General features: G+C 41.6%; 2 protein-coding genes across 12 annotated transcripts in view; one reads left to right on the forward strand and one right to left on the reverse strand.

The window, feature by feature from the left end:
- Positions 1-4,645: 4,645 nt before the first annotated feature.
- On the forward strand, positions 4,646-10,327 carry prss35 (serine protease 35). Its single transcript, XM_020634307.3, has 2 exons — positions 4,646-4,896; positions 7,910-10,327. The coding sequence occupies exon 2, from the start codon at positions 7,929-7,931 to the stop codon at positions 9,201-9,203; it is 1,275 nt and encodes a 424-aa protein (XP_020489963.1). The 5' UTR covers positions 4,646-4,896; positions 7,910-7,928; the 3' UTR covers positions 9,204-10,327.
- A 1,540-nt stretch (positions 10,328-11,867) lies between these two features.
- The window catches only part of snap91a (synaptosome associated protein 91a), a 60,621-nt gene continuing 53,227 nt past the window's right edge, over positions 11,868-19,261 (reverse strand). For 9 of the 11 annotated variants that reach the window (XM_065958248.1, XM_065958249.1, XM_065958246.1 and 6 more), the window contains 8 exons: positions 19,043-19,261; positions 17,391-17,588; positions 17,282-17,300; positions 16,967-17,057; positions 16,593-16,682; positions 16,322-16,444; positions 14,756-14,844; positions 11,868-13,949 (listed from right to left, as the gene is read on the reverse strand). In XM_065958248.1, the coding sequence (XP_065814320.1) occupies positions 14,764-14,844; positions 16,322-16,444; positions 16,593-16,682; positions 16,967-17,057; positions 17,282-17,300; positions 17,391-17,588; positions 19,043-19,261 (821 nt within the window). In that variant the 3' untranslated portion in view covers positions 11,868-13,949; positions 14,756-14,763. Of the gene's footprint in view, positions 13,950-14,742; positions 14,845-16,321; positions 16,445-16,592; positions 16,683-16,966; positions 17,058-17,281; positions 17,301-17,390; positions 17,589-19,042 lie in introns of all 11 variants that reach the window. The other 2 variants (XM_065958247.1, XM_020634838.3) reach the window with 2 other exon arrangements.

Raw genomic sequence — 19,261 nt, forward strand, 5'->3', positions numbered from 1 at the left:
AATATTCCCAATTATACGTAGCACTGATATAAAGATAAAAACTGTCATCATAGAGTCAGAATCTGTTGCTTTGTCTGCCACTTCTGCCGTGTCTTTTTTTGCATCATGTTGCACATGTCTTCACACCCCACATCCGAAAGAGAAAGATCTCCCTGGATTGACACATAGTCACCCAACATTTTCAGGGACGTTCTAAAATGTTCAAGACATTTTCAGGAGTGCAGGTGGGAAAATGGCTACACTTTAAAGATGAGCCAAGATGTCCTGCAAAGGAAACTAATATTCTCCTATCAAACTTTTCTGCACACTTTGCCAAAGGGCATGGCAAAATCAGATCTTATGACTCAGCTTCCTCCTCAGCATTACATTCCTGTCAATCATCTAGGATATGACTGACACCACACCAATCTGTCTGCCAATCTTATGCACTGTATTCACCTCACTCATGAATAAGACCCAAGATACCCTTTACTTTTGGCAAAGAATCAATTCAAACCCCAAAGTGACCAATTCAGCATCATTTCAATTTCTTGTGCATCAACGGTATGAAAAGGAACGCTTTTTTTCCTTTCCTGAAAATTAAGTTCACAGGTCGGTCTTTGCAGAAGACTGTGGTTGCGTGTTCATTTACACAGGAGATTTAAATCAACACGTGTGACTTCAGTGAGCCTTTCATCACGTACAGTCTTGTCTCTGAGTGCTGGCATGCTAACCATTTAGCCAAATATTTACCATTAAAAACTGTTATAAACTGTATGTGGATCTAAGCGAGACCTCTACCTAACTGTCCCATTAATGTTTATATACATTTACTATATATATACCGTATTAATGTTTGTGTGGGAGAGAGAGGCAGTGGGGTAGAGAGTCCTATCATATCAATGGTGTTCTGTTTAGTGTGAAGCAGAGCTAAGAGACCATTCAGTTGTCAAAATAAAGCCTGTGGAAGTGAACTGTGGGTCACTGCAGCCCTCTGAGGTGGTTTATTAGTGCAGTCCGTGCAGAGAAGGAGGCAACCTTTAATGTATTTTGCTGCATGCAGCTTAAAGGGCAACAAGGTCCTCTGAGATAGAGCTCCAATAGAGAGAAGGCTGTGGGCACTCTTAACACTATCATTTGGAGCCAGAATGGTAGACAGGTGGATTTTGAGACACTGCATTTTAGGGGTTGATGGGTACCCAATAAGAAAAGTGAACCTAAAGGTTATCATTCCAAAACTTTGAGTACTCCTTTAAGAGCAGCATCCATTCCTGGTTTACTGCTGTGAAGGTGGGCCAGGTCTAATCCACTACACCCAAACACAACTAATGAAATTCCTGAAATTTAGCTCCCACCAATAGCATCCATCTACCAAAGCAGAACGCAAAGGGAGCACTTCCTGTGAGGGTGTGACACCCTGTACAAAAGCCCCTCTATACACACAACACAACTCTAACCCCGAGCAGAAATATCACTCATTGCTTTTCTATTTGGAAGCAACAGAGCTGAGAGCACAGGCAGCACTCTCTCTCCTTCTATGACCTTTGGCCTTAAACTAAAATGAAAACAGGAGCATATCTTGTGCTTCTGTGTCTGCATCTGTGAGGGAAGTGATAATGTTGATCATTGTTTGGTATGGTAATGTGATTTAAAGAGGCTTCTGAGAGGTATTTAACAATTGCATAGAGCATCAGGTATTTTTTGAATGATGGATTTTCAGACCCTCAAATAAAGACTTCTGATACACATTTTTTTTTAAACAGCAGTTTCTTAAGTGCCTCAACACAAACATCTATTTGCACATTAACATTTCAAACTCGCTCTGTTGATTTTGGATAACAACCAGCCAGTTCCCTGCTCAAAGTATGCTAGGATACCTGGCCATGTGAACCAAGCTACAGCACTTTTTCAACAGCTTTTCTCCCTCATTCTGTCAAAATCGCATATCCTACATAATAAACAGTTATATACTGATTAGTCAATAAAACGTGAGACATGCTGGTTTGTTTGAAATGACTCCTAGTTTTGAGTCAACCAGCGAAGGAGGGCAGCGCGACTCCAGGCAAATTGGACACTTTCAGTGGGCACACACAGGAAGGAAGGTGGTGTCTGACTGACATATTCCTCATTCATTCATTTTGCTTACAAAACAATCAGCCTAACACATCAGCATTTACTGTTTTAGTTACCATGACAATTTTGCCCATTAAAAGTTGACCCTCATTTTGCTAAATTTGCCAAAGGCCTTGGCTCAGTGCCTTGCTATAGGAATATTAACCACATCAACCAAGTCTGCTTGAGTTTCCCCTCAGACAGTAAAACACAGACAATAAGAGATTACAGAAGGAACCTCAGTTTCTGAAGCTGCAGTTCCTCTAATGGCCACTAGATGCTGACCTCAAGAAAATTGTCCTTGGCTGAATAATCAGCAATGAAAAACAATGAAAAAATATGCTTATTTTTATGCCACAACATGTCAGAATCTTGGAGGGGGTTGTTTACTCACTTCAAAATTGTTTATTCTATCATATTAAACTACGATGGTTGGATTATTCATCGGACTTCAGCTTCTCCCTGCTTGGTGCATAATTATTTAGATATTGTGGCTACAGTAATTTCAAAAAGATGGCGGTGAGCAGTGAACCCACCTTAACCTTCAAGGTGCACCAGGGCCAATAATCTATCAGACATGTTGTACAGTATGTTTAGAGAAAGTATGTGTTCATCCATTAATGGGTCAATATCTTAAGATATGTATGTTTCATTCATCAAGGTAGATTTTATTCTCATGCACAACCACACAAAGAGCAGAATAGATGGAATGATGACCTTTTATTCTTCCCCATATTGCTTAGAAAACATCAAGATTTGTAGTTTTCTATGTAGGGTATACACAAGCACACGTGTGTGTGATCACCACCCACATGGATGAGCATCCACTATGATCCTTAAAATGCTGGTCAGGTGTGCAGGCCACCCAAGTCTCATTTTTCTCTGTTATCTCTCTCTCTCTCTCTCTCTCTCCCCCTCTCTCCCCTCTCTCACATCCAAACACACACAGGTTCAGGAACAGGTGTCGGCTCATAAGCACTTTGCTGAAATCACTAGAACTGGTCTGTAGTCTGCTGTAAGTCAAAGTGAGTGACAGAAGTGATTACTTAAAGATCGGTTTCACATCACGTTGACACTCTGCACCCCTCATTCCTGTTTCAGCCAGATGTGTATCATCACTATCTCTCCTCCCCTCTCTCTTTTTCTCTCCCTCATTACACGCATATTTTCCATGTCTTTTCCTGGCTCATTGAGACTTCAGCTACTCACCATGGCATTCTTCCTCTGTCGGCCAGGGGGCCACGGTTTCTTCCCTCTACTATCCTTGCATAATGCAGACTAAACACAAATAGGATTTGAGTAGGTCTCAAAAAAAGGTTATGTGCACAACAGTTTCTGTGAGACTTTCCATGAAGATATTCATATTCTGTATATCCTCTAAAGATATATTGCTCCATATGGACTACAGAATGACTGCCTTTCTCTTTCTGTTACATATTGATCTTGATGTCTTTCAGTAAGTGCTTCTGGAGTTTTGTCTGTGACCCTGAGTGACTCTGTAAATGTTGTATTTAACTCTGAGTTGTGAGCTATACCAGAACATAAGAACACAAGTGGAAATACAGAACTCAGGTAATGTACTTGACTGTTTCCATGCACCAATATGTTTGATATAAAAGTAATAACATATCACCAGTGATAACAATAACCCAGAAAAGGGGACTTTCTGCATGTATAGGACTTAAGCTTTTAATACCATCCATTCACATTCTTAGCTTTTTGTAAGACCGCTGTTGCAGTATAGGCAAAATAACCCAGTTTTCTGACTATTATCACTTTGGTATAAAAGTTGCATAAAGCCTTCTGTAAGAGGCAGTTGTAGAAAGTCAAATGCGTTAAGTGATATTATGAGTCAGCATCAGTTGGAGCTACAGATAATAAGCTTGAAAAGGTTTGTGAGTAAGAAAGAGGTCAGAGGACCATTACTCCATACAGCCCAAACCTTTTTGGGTAAGGCGACAGGAGTATCTGACCATAATCTCTGTATCCAGCTGCAGTGCTGGACATCATATTTTGACAAGAGAAAATCAAGTGACAAGTTTCCCAGGCAATATTTCAAATAGCCTATGACTGAGTTTTACAAGTTAGGAAAGTCAACTCTTTCTGGAGCAACTCCGTGCTGGAGTAAATATCAATTGCAAGGCTTTAGACTAAGCAACATAATATATGTACAAAAACCAAAACAATATATTCAATTAACTAATTTGTTGACAATGATGTTCACGTTTATTTCAGGCAACATATGATTCTACAATAAGGCAAGCTAATGCCCTTGTGTAACACTTCACTAGACTTGTAGAATAAAGATGCTGCAGATGTTGAGGCTCTCTCATGGCTCGGAATTGAAACGCCTGAGAAACCATTGTAAGGAGCTGTGGAACTAATTCCCTCACAGTCCGCTCACAGACAGCAGCACACTGCTCAATGGACCGCTGACTTCACCCAGTTAAGCTTTTAGTTAAATCGCTTGGTCTGGTCCCACCCAAGCTTTTGTCACAAGTGGGGGAAAAAAATACCTTTTCAGATCCTTTTTTTCCATCCCGCCTTCTCTCTCTCTCTCTCTCTCTCTCTCTCCCTCCTTCCTCAGCATCAAGTGCAGGCTGTGCGGAGCGTCCCGGCTGTGACTCTCTCTCTCAGCCTCTTTGAAGAAGCGATGAGGAGAAGGAGCCGTCTCCCTGCTGATACCAGGACGTCTGGGATGCACTAACCCGCGATTGTTTTCCACTGGGATCATATTTGTATATTTCTCCGGAAAACAAACAATACACAGCGGATTTGGCATATCCATCAATCGGATGCGAGCAGGTACGCCTCTGTCTTTCACAAAGTTATGATGATCTATCAATGCTTCAATGGTAGAAATATGTTCATTTATGCATGATTTTAGGTAGCGTATTAGAACCTTTTTATTTCATTTTTTTCCTTTTCTTGGGTTGTAGATTTTTTTCCTTTTGGGAGATTTTATTGAATTTTGAAGTCTTGAAGGTGCACAACATTCCTTATTTATCTCCAGGCCATATTTTGAATCATTTTACAGACGTTTGCCTACTCTTTGCAATGAATGCATCAGAAAGCTATTATTTTTAATTAAGTGACATATTTTAATTTGCTTTTCTACATAGCCTATAGTCGATTTTTTTTGTTGGGAAAAAGCGTTTTGTTTCTAATAGCTTTGGACATCTAATTTAAACCTTATTCAGTGAGCTGTTGTTTGCTTTTACTCTATGGAATTGTGGAATTTGAAAAGACACGTTTTAGACGTGTTGTTTAAATATTTCAAGCTTTATCTTTAGTCTACATTATGTGGGCGAATTTTCTTAATTTAACCTTTTTTTAATAGAACAATGGAAGCTGTGTTCCTTTTTAAGATAGTTGAAAAACGGTGAAATCAGCCTTTATTTACTTGCTGTTGAACTTTACAGCAATTGAAAGTCAATGCCATTGAGTTGGAGATTCAGTTGCTCCACAGCGCCATCCATTGGTTGCCTTTGCTCCTAGGGGCCTCTTCCTGGGACTCCCTCCTCAAAGGGGTGGCAAGGGCACAGCTTCTTGTTCAGCCGACTGCAGCGGAAAAAAAGTTCAAATGAGCACCTTCTTAGACCAAGAGCCATCATGGCAGCGTATCAGTTTCCACTCTGTACTGAGTAATTACAGGCTTTCTGCTGGATTTGTGTTATGTCTCAGTCTGGATGTGGGAGTGTGAATTTCAACAGAATATGAGGGTCATTTTTGTATTCTCATTTATTGGGCCTGTTTTATAGCTTTTGTGGGATGTACTTTATTACAGTCTGTTCGGGGATGGGTTAGATGTTGGCCACTGGGTATGTATTATTGGATACTGTGTGCTAAACGTCAGCCAAACAGTCCCAACTCACTTGGATGACAATGCACTTATAGTGGAATATGTAGTTTCTAATATGAAACGGGTCAGGCAATATCTCTTATGTGGATGATGGTCCACAGATGATGTTGTCAAGAGCTGAGTCTCATGAGAGCTTTTCCAAACCAGGCAATTTCTAATTTTCATGCTGAAGTTCCATCTAATTAAAATGGAATGTAAAAACCCTTGACAAGCAAACTGCCCCCTAAAGGTTTCTGATACCCCAAACACGAGCCTGTCTGTCAAACATAATTTGAACAACACAAAAAGCTGTAATGAAAACTGCCCCCAGGACCCTTTAAAAAAAATCTTTTGGATTTGCACTCTAACTCCAAAGCTCCTCAGTGAACAGCATCAAAAAGATTTTCACTCCTTGTATCTGGAAGTAACTTGTGGGACTGTATCACCACAGCCAAGATTACACAATGCTCTGTAGTTAAGCAATGGTCTGATGAAACTATTACATTTTTAAATATTTTTTAGATGGTTATCAGGACTATTGGAAATATCTAGCCCATGAAAGAAAGCATGAAGTAGCAGGCTGTCTGCAGCCAGCACAGTCTCTATGCTTGATGTCATTTGTATGCATGGACAAGGAATGGAGCGAAGCTTAGGAAACCAGATATGGTCATTACTGAAGGAGAAGGTTAACCATTGTGGCAAACCTCCAAGCCACTGTCTCAGCCTGTTCAGAGGATCGGGGTTCATCCTCTCCTCCTCGCTGCCCACAGCCTCCAGTAAAACTTAGAGGACATAAATCTCCTCTTAACCACACAGCTAATGCATCGACTCAAGACAAATTCTTTGTGATCTCAAGAATATTCCATAGGCTACACACTGCTACTACATTATTCAAATTATGATGCCAATAAATTTCTGCAAACTTGAGCATTTTGAGGATTTAAGCTCCTTAAGAAAGTGGAGTTTCCTCAGTGTGTTGTGATGCCACAGACTGCTGAGATTCTTTAGTTCTCCAGGCAGTGAGGCTGCCTCTTATATTCTTGGGTATACTGCCTCCCTGTGGCTGTAAAATTGTTTTTCTTGAAAATGAGACACAAGATGTAAGAATAAATATAAAACCTTCTCAGTTCAGGGATGTCAGATATGTTTTACATGTCTGATGTGCTTTTAAAAATGAGACTTTCAGATTTTAAATGAGAACATCTGTCTGCAATACCAAGTTGTATATGCTCCCTGGTATCATATGCTCAACAGTGTCTAAAAACGACTCACATATGATGTAAAACTGTAATGCCGAACATGAGGTTGCTGACCTATCAGATAGGTAGTACTAGTAGCAGGCTGAAATTAGTGTCAGAGTACAAAGCCTTGCTAGCAGCTCTGTGTAGCTATTATTTATTGCACTACTGGGCAATGTGACATTGTGCTACATGCTAATGTCACCAAGCTAGCATGCTGTTTTTGGGAAAGTATGTTTGTTACATCTGAGTTGAGCGTGTGAGGATGTAGATATGCTACAAAGCCTACAAACAAACGTAGGCTACATTTGAGAACCTTGGGAATACTCATTATCATAAAGCTAGTTTACCATTTTTCCAGGCATAAATGTGTGGGCTGATTTGTACAAATGTTTCTTATATCGTGACAGTCCTTCTAGTAGTTGTTGAAACATTTCACTCATAACCTCAAATGTCTCATGGTGGTGGTTTCAGAATTGTCAGTCTCATACCACAGTTATGGGGTCCATCAGCTGGAAACCATGAATGTCTGCTGCAATCCATCCAGTAAACACAAATCTATTTGGCTGGATTATTGAAAACCTTGAACTGCTATTGGCACCAGATGAAGCATTAGAACTTGACTTGTTATTTCCCAGCTATATCCTATTTATATATATCCAGTTATATGTAAGTTTCTTTCTAATTCTGCTGTTTTGCAAAGTTTCCCTAAGTACTATCTCTATTCTTTCAATTTCAGAGCCAGGCCCGACTTAACGATGGGCCCCATACCCCTGTGTGTCCTGCTCCCGCTGACGGTGCTCGCTGTGGTTGTGGCTGTTGCTGCTGAGGGGAATGCAGTGCAGGATGAGTATACCTGGCCACAGTGGAAGGTCCCTCTGGTTAGGAAAAGACGCACTGTGCCTCTCAGCAGCCCAAACTTCTCAGCTCGTCCTCAGTCTGAGCTGAGTGGGACCTGTGGGATTGAGTGTCAGCGTCGCCTTCCCGCCATTTCTCTGGATGACCTTGAACAGCTCCTGTCCTACGAGACTGTTTACGAGAACGGAACGCGCACATATACCTCTGTTTCTGTGCAGGGCTTCAATGAGGTGACTGCGTGGTCCGGGAACATCTCGTCCAGTTCACGTCGCAAACGAGAGGTGTACGGCACAGATACCCGCTTCACCATCTCTGACAAGCAGTTTTCAACCAAATATCCCTTCTCCACCTCTGTAAAGATCTCAACTGGATGCTCTGGAGTTCTTGTGTCACCCAAGCATGTTCTTACTGCTGCCCACTGCATCCATGACGGAAAGGATTATCTAGATGGCGTGCAGAAGCTTCGTGTTGGTATTCTAAAGGAAAAGTCCAGACGAGGGAAAGGAGGCAAGGGAAGAGGAGGGCGAGGAAAGGGCAAGAGGAGAAAGGAAGACAAAGGCAAAGAGGAAGTGGAGGAGAAGGAAGACAATGGTGGTAGAGGAGAAGGAAAAGGAAAACAGAGAGGTGGAAAGAGACGGAGTCGTCGCAGTGCGAAGTCTGAGAAACCTTCATTCAGGTGGACCAGGGTCAAGCAGACCCAGGTCCCTAAGGGTTGGTTCAAAGGTGTGTCTGACGGACTGGCTGCGGATTATGACTACGCTGTTCTGGAGTTGAAGAAGGCCCCAAAGGTCAAACACATGGATCTGGGTGTTATCCCCTCCCTGAAGAAGCTTCCTGCTGGACGGATCCACTTCTCTGGCTTTGATGACGACCGGCCTGGAAACCTGGTGTACCGGTTCTGCTCCGTCTCAGATGAGTCCAACGATTTGTTGTATCAGCACTGTGATGCCAAACCAGGCTCCAGCGGCTCGGGAGTCTACATCCGCCTCAAAGAGCCTGGCAAGAAGAAGTGGACGAGGAAGATCATTGGGGTGTTTTCTGGTCATCAGTGGGTGGATGTAAACGGGGACGGGACGCAGCAGGATTACAATGTGGCGGTGAGGATAACTCCTCTTAAATATGCTCAGATCTGCTACTGGGTCCACGGGGACTCAAGCGAGTGCCGGGTAGCTTAAAACACCAAACCCTCAGACCCTTCTTTATACAAGGGACACCCTGACTACTCCCACCTGTCATCACCTCCCTGGGGCCCAACGACTGCCTCTCCTCTTCCTGCCTCCCTGTCATCTCCTGTGCCTCCCAGTGACTACACAAACACTGATCTACACTAACACACACACATGTACACAATTCATAAACAGCCATACAGACTCAAGAGACCTGTGGCTCTTCAGCTTTTTTAATTTATTTGCTAAAAATAATTGAGAAAAAAAATATTTGTAGGCTATTGTTCTGTATTTTCTTTTTAGATCATTCAGATCTGCAATTTTGCTTTCCATTTTGACTCTTTAATATATCATGTCTTTGGATAAAACAGTGTGCAAAGTCAAATGTTTGTGAGCAAAGACTTGGTAGTTCATCTTATGTTTCAGTTAGGCTTTGTATGGAGAGACTGGCAAAAGACCGAGAACAACTAGATGATTTTTCTTTTGAAAGTGATCAATCTTGAAATATTGAGGTAATTGTTTTTTTAAACATTATATGGATCAAGCTGGTGTTTTTGCATTGTGTATATCTAGAAATTATTATTATTTGTTTTTACAAATACACTATAAAAAGTCTATTTTTCTGTCCAAATAGAGAAAACGAGTTTAAGGATTTTAATCAGAGGATTTTTTTTTAAGTGAGTCTCACCTTAACCTTTCTCTGTTCTTGCAACACAGTAAAATGTGCTCACATTTTTGTGCACATAACTATATCGGTGCTCATCCAGAAGACGTGGTGCTAATTTATGGAATTATAAACATTTTGTTTTTGGGCTTCTCAAAATATATTTTTGGCAGCCTAGAGGGGAGCTATGTATTTAATGTCAGGCTACATTTATGGGTTGTGTTAATGACCCATTTAACCATTTACTTGAGCAGTTGCGATTTCTCTAATTTTAAGGGTAAAATGAGATTGTAAAAGCAATGTTGTTATATGCTTCCATATTTATATCTGGGATGTGATGTTTTTTTTTAAATATCTTTTCATGTTGTTTATGTTTCAAACCACATATGAGTATCCTTTGAATACCAAATACCTGACTATAATGAGGCGGATTGGAGTCTACCAGCCATTAAACCAAGATTACAATTTGTCTGTGTCTGTATGTTTGTGTGTGTCCATAACTAATTCTGATTACATCAAATATTCTACCATACTGTGGTTAAAACCGCCATGAGACCGTTTGGGGGATTATTCTATTTGTCTTGCAGAATTGTTTTATGATAATGATTCAAATAACTAATGACAACGATAAAGCTCTTTTATAGTAATGAACCCTCAGAGTATGCCCTTACACTGCAGTTTTTTTTTCAGCTCTACTGTTCTATGAAGCTTTCAAGTGCTTTTTACTTGCAACTTCTTTACTGTTTAACTCCTGTTTTCTCATGAGAAACACATTCGACACAGTGGTGAGTCTGTTAGGGGCCTAGACAAAAATTAAATGAGGCACATCAAACGGTGACCAACAACAGTCTACCCACGTCTTACTTGACTCGGCCAGCAGAGCACACAAACGCAGACACACTAAACTGGAGGCTGCTCTGCTAGATAAGTTAACCTCAAAGAACAAACACCATGATTTAATGATAGCAGAAGTTGTGTTCCAGTTTCTCTTACCCGCCGTTAAAAATTGACTAGCAGCACTCCATAACTATTATAATGAATCATCATAATCTGCTCCACTTACCTGTCCAGCTTTCTTTTTTCAAAATTCTTCATTTCCTCAGGGGGAACTTTCATTGACAAACAAAAGTTTGTCAGTCCTCGAGTGCACCCAACTGGCTCAGGCCCCCAAGCAGTTGCCTCCCTTGCCGGTTGACAAGCAACTCCTCTGATTCAACAGCAGGCATCTGTTTTCAGTGAGAATATCCCACTGTACCATACATACACTGCACACACATCAACTGCTGCAGACAAACAAATGGTAAGCTGTTGAGTATAGAGGCGATAAGAGGCCAAAAAGATGGGTATTTCAAATGACAAAATAAGGGAAATTGAATATCTGAGGGAATTTTGCAATTATAAATTTCAAAGTGTTGCTCTGTTTCATTTTTAAGATAATATGTGATAATATGTCAATCTTGCATTCCGGCACCAGATGATGGGGCCATCCATCAAAACATCTACCAAAACATCAATATAACAGTCCAGGTCTATGGTATGATCACAGCCGGTGCACCCTTACTTAAATGATAATAACTGACTGCAGGTGTACTGGGCATCAGTTAGTTGTAATAAGTAAAAAAATAATAAACATAACACAGTGAATTTGATGTTAATAGGTCCATATTCATGGGGCGCCGGATAGCCTAGTGGTTATGTTACCCAGCCCATGTACGGAGGCTATGGTCGTCGTAGCAGCGGCCCACTCTCTCCTCCCAACATTTCATGTCTCTCTTCAGTTGTCATATCTAATAAAAGAACTCCATATTCCCAATATGACCAGAAACTAAGCAACACACACTGTGGGGCTTTTGGCCACTTAAAGAAACGGGGCCCTAGGGTAAGATAAGGTTTGGTAATGGGGCCTATGTCATCAGTGGTGATTTTCCTAAAGCTGTGGTGGGATGTAAGTAGTTCCCCTTCTGACAATTCTATAAACTTTAAGATGTGGAAGAAAAGAGAAGCCTTCGTTGGCAGTTCAATCGGTCATAGAATTTATTGCACCTCAAAGGGCTTACATGCACTGGGGAGGGTCATCAAAAAATAAAATGAATTTACAACTAAACAAAAATACATTTTTAATAATTCAGCCATGAAAAATGTCAATTATCTCCCATTTTTTTCTCGGAATCACAACATTTTCTCACAACCAATTGCTTATTCAGTCCATAGAAATGACAACACTGAGTAAACTTTACATTAGTCTGATTTACAGCACAGGACTTGAGACTCCGGTGGTATACAGCTGTCCAAATGCATATGAACATGTTGAACATGGCAAGTGTGCAGGAACAGAGGGGCCTCTGTTAGGATGCTTTGGGAAACAAGATTATGGCTGGATGCACAGGGGCTTCCTGTTGATTTACACAATGTACACATCACTCCCATGTGGCCGCTAACAATATGTTTACTGTTCAATTCACAATTGGCCAAAGGTCAGCAACAATCAAATAAAACAACTTGAGCAGAGCATATGTTCAGACAGCAATCAAACGTGACTTTTAATAAATCCGTTCATGCTTAAATCAGTGCAGATTGAAACAGTTACTTTATCTCATTTTATACAACTGCACTTGAAACAACAGGTTAACAATATGGAATTTAAAGGTACCCTGTTGACTTTTTAGATATCAAATAGTGCCATGATGCAATGTTGGATGAGCAGGCCTCTGCTTGTAAACACTTCATGTAAAGTTTTCAGGATGAATCGTCTTCTCATGTTTTACGAGACCATACATTTATTCAACACGTTTGCTAAGCTAAAGGACACAAAAAATGTTATTCTGTGATAAAAAGTGAATGTAAACAGAATGTTATTTAGATGCAAACTATGCAGGGCACCTATATGTTCCTGATTTTTGAGGGTGAGAGTTTTGAATGCTTTGAAATCTGAATTGCCATTTCAACCACACATCAGCATGAAAGACGTTTAAGTTTTGGTTTGATTGGTCTGAACACAGAGTTTGATACAACGATAAAATAACTTACTCTAAATACAGAAATAACCACACTGACCTGGTCATAATCACGATGAAAGCACAGGCAACAAACATAACCACATGGGTAGTGTCAAATCTGTAGGTAGACATTGTACAGTTACACTGAGGGAAAGTTTGAGTTTACCTCTGTGATCAATAACCAAAGCCTTCTGTACCGTAGGAAGTTGCAAGATATGTCCTTTAATAGCATTGCCAGCACATATCGACAGCAGTTTGAGGGATAGATCTAGGAGCAACAACACATAGAAATAACATCGGACAAAAGGGCAAAAAAGGAACATAGAAAAATGAGTAGAAAAATCAAGAAAAGGATCACTTCCTGGTCTGGTATGATTCAGAAGCCCATATAGAAGTTAATATACAGAAAACTGATCATATAGCCGTATTCATTTTTGTTTTTAAACACTTTCAAAAGATGACGGGAAAAGGAAGGATACTCACACAACTTCTTACAATTTCATGTCAGATTCACATTTATATTTCTCTTCAACAGACACACAGAATAGATACATAATCCTCGCCAGAGAAACCTATGTACAGCACATCAAAGAGGGCCTTTCTGTAAACAACACGTGACAACTTCTGTTGAAAATCTATCAGGGCTTTGTTTACCACTTCTATCCAATCAGAGATTGACAAAGAGAGCTCCTCCTCCTTCATAAGGAGGCAGACCACATATGGGATGGAGCTCAGGACAACCAAAGCACTTCCATTCGACTCAACACTAAATAAGAAATCTAAACACATACGCCTTCACGTTGACTCACCTCATTTGTGTGGTTTTTGTCGGGTTTGGAGTGATTTTCTTTTGACAAAAGATTAGTACATCTACATAAGCACACGCTTGTATTTTTTTTCCTCATATAATAATCCGCTATGTTTCACTTTCACAGTTTGTGCTACAACATCATCACACAGGAGACGGGTGGGGTTGATGGCGGGGGTGGATAAAAGAGGCTCTTGTAAGGTTGAGTAGCTGATCATGGCTGGCATCCTGAGGTGTTAACAGACACCAGGTAACAGGGCAGAGGGCCCTGCTCCAGAAGACAAAAGCTGGAACACAGAAACAAAAAAGAGTCAGGTCGTGTTCATGATTTCATACGGACTGTAGGTCACCAGCTGCACAACAGAGAATATCAGACTATCCCAACACTGACCAACACTAACTGTTTAAGCTGAAGTGATGAGGGCTACAAATTAGCAAATGAGGACTTGAACTTGGCTATAAGTGTGTACCCTTCACTTGATGAAGTGCTGTAAAAATAGCCTGAAATTGGACTTTCTTAAATCTTAATTATTAAAAAAATTAAAGGCTTTATATTTTTTGATCCAGCAGATGTCGCCCTTGAGCACCAGCATGACACCAAAACAACTCGCGCTGCATTGTTGTGTTAGCATGCTAATGCTAGCGATCTTTATTATGCTGGTATCTTCACACTGCATGTAAATTTACCTGAAATGAGCGTGATCTAGAAACACAGTTAAGCAGTGAGTACAGTATGTTATTCTTCTTTTCTCTAGTCCCTCAATTAAACAACTTTTATACACATGGGGAGGAGTCAGCCGACCGTCCTGGCGACTTCAACAAAGTGAAGATATGATTCTGAAAACTGAAAACATCACAGACAGTGGGACTCGGGTGTTACACCCATTGTAGACAGTCATGACTCACAGAGTTATTTTCAGAGGATATACTTGATTTATATTACATGTAAGTGTGAAAAATCACGTATAAAGCCTTTAATTAAGATGTCATGTCTGTCCCTTTAAAAACATAAAACAAAACATGCCTAGCTTATTTTGAGTTCATGTAGTAAAAAAAAACCCCCAAAAACCCTGTATGTACCCTGAACTCTCACATGGGGCATTATAAGAAGTCCTTGAGGTCGAGCTCTGCCAAAGGGTCCTTGGGTTTCTTTGCACTTTGGCTTGCAGGTCCTGGAGAGAGCTAAGAAAAAGGGAATACAGGATTCATATGAAAAGCATTAAAAATACCTACAGAAACGTTATACAGCATTTATTAAGTTTGTCAATAATCTTTTGAATGTGATTTGTATACTAAGGCAAGCAAGTGGGTTACTACAGGGAATTGCAGGTAATATAAATTGTTAGTGGTGGTTAGTGCTGTTCATAGACTTCAGTTCAGCATTCAACACCATCATCCCTCAGCAGCTGGGGTTCAGCACTTCCCTGTGCAACTGGCTGCTGGACTTCCTCAGCGAGAGGCCTCAGACAATGCGGGTCGGTGGCAGCACATCAAAAACCACCATCATGAGCACGGGGGCCCAACAAGGTTGTGTGCTCAGCCCCCTGCTCTTCACGCTGCTGACCCACGACTGCGCTCCATCCTTCAGCAGCAACCACATTGTGAAGTTCGCGGACGACACAACAGTGGTTGGTCTCATCTCCAACAACGATGAGATGCACTACAGGATGGAGGTCAGCCAACTGGCCACGTGGTGCAGAGACAACAACCTCTTCCTGAACGTCGACAAGACCAAGGAGGTTGTTGTCGACTTCCAGAGAGTCCCCACTCCTAAACCCCCACTGACCATCGACGGTGCTGCTGTGGAGAGAGTGAGCAGCACCAAGTTCCTGGGGGTTCACATCAGTGAGGATCTCTCCTGGACAACAAACACCACATCACTGGCCAAGAAGTCCCAGCAGCGCCTCTACTTCCTCCGCAAGCTGAAGAGCGCACGAGCCCCCCCATCCATCATGTGCTTCTTCTACAGAGGCACCATCGAGAGCATCCTGACTAGCTGCATCACTGTGTGGCTTGGGAGCTGCACGGCTGCTGAATGGATTATTGGTGTCCCACTCCCTTCTCTTCTGGACCTCTACGGTACCCGCCTCACCCGCAAAGCAACCAGCATTGTGCGTGACCCCACCCACCCCTCACACAGCCTCTTCAGCATCCTGCCATCGGGGAGACGGTACCGCAGCCTGCGGGCCGGCTCCACCAGACTGGGAAACAGCTTCTTCCACCAAGCTGTCAGGAAGCTTAACTCTCTCCCCTCTCTTCCTTCCCTCCCCTCTGCCCCCACAAACACTGGACGTTGAAACCCCCTCCCGTTTGCCACCAAGAACTCTGGACTAATAACTCTGAAGCTAACTATTCAAAAGTACACTCAGTTTACTGCACATTGCACATATTGCACAAGTTTACTTTTTCTTTAAATTTTATTTTATTTATTTTATTTACCATTTTGTACCTTTTGCACAATTTAGAATTTATTACTGTAAATATTATTTATCTTATTTTTACCTCATTTTATTTGATCTATTTTACCTTATCTTATTTTACCTTATTTTGGTTGTATTGCACCGTGGGATGGAGACAAACGCAATTTTGATTCCACTGTATGTCTGGCATATTTTGAAATTGACAATAAAGTTGACTTTGACTTGGACTTTGACTTTACCGGTGCTCCTGGTGCAGCAGCTCCAACCACCCCAGTAAAGGGAGGTCTCATCATGGGCTGTCCCATCATAGGCTGTCCCATCATTGGCTGCATCAAGGGAGCTCCAGGTCCTCCTGCAGGAGGCTGAAAGTGGATTGGTGATGATGGTGAATCACCATACAGCTCTGAGATAATCTGAATAGTATGTGTTTGTGATCACAGCAAATGCAGTTTTTGATTTGCAGGCTCACAGCAAAAGTAAAGATGTTTTTCAATTAAATAAAACACTCACCATGCCAAAGCCAGGCTGTGCACTCATTGGTGGCACCATGACAGGTGCAGCGGCTACTGGTGCACCAGGAGCTCCAGGGGCAGCCCCAGTCTGGAGACACAGGAAGAAGAATATGTATAAGACAATCCTGAATCTAATTCAGATAGTTTCCATAGAGCCACAGATTGTGGAACTTCTATAATTGAATTGTTAGCATTATGATTGCAGTAATGAAAAACCACAAATAATGTATTTTGTCATGTTTTTGATGTGTGCTAATAGCTATAGTGTAAGTCTGTGTGTATAGGTAGCACTCTAAAGTTCTTTTGCATCATTTCCATTTCTGATGAAGTCTTTCCTCAAGATGGGGATTTTGGTGTCCATGCGGGTCTTACCATGGGGGCTCCTGGTGTTCCCCAGCTTGTGGGAGCTACCTTTGGCGTCCAGTTAGCACCTCCTGTCAGCTTCTTCTCACCCAGTGGGTCCCTAAAGGAGATCAAAAATGTTACACCTCAGACTCATCCCATTATAAAGGATGGGACCAGTAGGAATCTACACACAGAGAGACAGATTGATCACTGTCAAATACAATTTAAATCAATTTAATTATGAAGCTATACAGGATTGTTTCCAGTCATTCACCAAAGAGAATTTATGTGAATTTCTCTAATACAATCCAAATCATTATTTTCATTGAAATGCACACTTACTTTTTCTTTACTCCAAGGTCTGAATAGAAAAAGAAAGAAAGAAATTAATTTACAACTACATTTTTTAGTCATAAATAGAGCTCTGAACAAGACAAGCTATAAAGCCCACCTCCAATCAGGTTGGCCAGAGATGAGTCCAGGTCTCCCCCTATGGTTTTGGTAGGAGGTGGTGTGGCGGGGGGAGCGGCTGCAGTGCCTCCCATTGCAACAGGAGTTCCCATACTTCCTGCTGTGCTTCCACCAGAGCTCCCCCCGGTGCTCTGAGGTGTTACAGCTGGCATCAGCAGATCACCTAATCCACCAAACACTTGAGGGGAGAGTGGCAAAAGCAGGAAATCAGTGAAACAGAGATTAAAATCCAACAAATCCCTATTCTAGCTACGACTCGAGCAGAGGTATGACAGGGTGTTATAGTGAAGGGGACAGTCTAGCCAGGACAGCGTCATTAGTCAGCTGTGCAATGCATGCACAATTTAGTGCTGTAGTGAAAATGTATTTGAGCATTCAATTACAGCAAGCACTTGGCCAGTTGCTCAGCCAGTTTACATTGTCCATCTCTGGAGTTTCCACTTGCTGGTTTAAGTCACAGCCCTGGTTTTGAACCAGGTGGCATCTTGGTGTGTTTCCAGGTCTTTATTCCAACCAGGCGATACAGAAGCATCGTGTTGTGAAAAGTCAGAGAAACGGTGTACAAAGCACCCAAAGTAAGATCAATTGTAATGTTCAAAATCTCTTTCTTTGAGTTAATTGTAAACTATAAATACAGTCCACCATTATCCAATAACTATTACAACCATTTATTAAAAGGCTTTATCAAATGATTTCATCCAGTCTGTCATTGCCTTTAATTGACTAGTTTAAGCATTGATCCCATACTTTCAGTTAACTGTTAATGAATGGTCCTATACTCATAGCCTATGCAATACCCACATGAACATGTCATGCTCTATGAACACATGTTAGTTGTTTGTAACCACAGATTATTGGATTTGACATAATGCTGTAGCACAGTTATGTCATTGAAAGGTGATGTTTTGGCATTTAAGAGTTGGAATGAAAACCTGAAAACTCTGATGCACACATTGGCCTTGATGGCAAGTGGTAACTTCAAGAGCAAGGGCAAATAAAGATGCATTTGACATAAAACAAAGAACAATAGTTATTTGTCTCAGGCAGGAAGCGACCAGGGGTCTATTGCAGCATGCGAGTATAGAGGACCGCTGAAGGAAGACTTGTCCAAACTGCATATGCATCACTGAGTGGTTAAACTCACCAATAACAGATTAGAAGAAGCAAGCAATGACCCAGCAAAGTGAAAGGAAGGTGGAGAAGGTTGAAAAGATGTGTGTCGCATAGAAAAGTAAGAGTAAAAAAAGAGAGAGAGAGAGCGAGAGAGAGAGAGAGAAAAGCCAGATTAAAGAAAGGGGTGTGGTGAGTAGGCGGAGAGAGCACAGCATTTCAAAAGATGCGTTCAAGAGAAGAGAGTGAGAGAAAATTATTGCAAGAGAGGCAGCAGTGCTAAAGAGTTGAGCAAACAGCAGAAATAAGGAGGATAGTGACAGCAGCACATGTCAGTGTGTTATTCATGCAATAGTTAAGCTCTGAGCAGGACACGGTAACCATGGTGACGATAGGACCAGAGTTTTAATGAACCAGAGCAGATTACTGTGCAAATGCTTTTTTAATTTTTGTAACATTTCAAATTCATGTGACATGACAATAAATGGGGAAAGAAATCTTTGCAACCCATGATCCACTTACTTGAAGCATCAAAGCCTCCAGAGGGCGCTGTTGTGGTGGTTGCAGGTTCTAGTGCTGCTGCGAGTACAGGGGGTGTGGGAGAAGACAGGGATCCCAGAGCATCAAACCCTGACTCAAGTAGGTCATTCTGCAGCGGGGCTGGGGCTGGAGCAAGAGCTGGAGCCAAGGCTGGAGCCAGAGCGGGGGCAGCAGTGGGAGCCAGGGTGGGGGACATCAGGC

The sequence above is a fragment of the Labrus bergylta genome, chromosome 8, assembly GCF_963930695.1.
Source record: "Labrus bergylta chromosome 8, fLabBer1.1, whole genome shotgun sequence".
NCBI classification, from domain to species: Eukaryota; Metazoa; Chordata; class Actinopteri; order Labriformes; family Labridae; genus Labrus; species Labrus bergylta.

Coding starts and splice junctions, on each gene's coding strand:
- prss35 (XM_020634307.3), top strand. CDS start 7,929: ATGGGCCCCATACCCCTGTGTGTCCTGCTCCCGCTGACGGTGCTCGCT.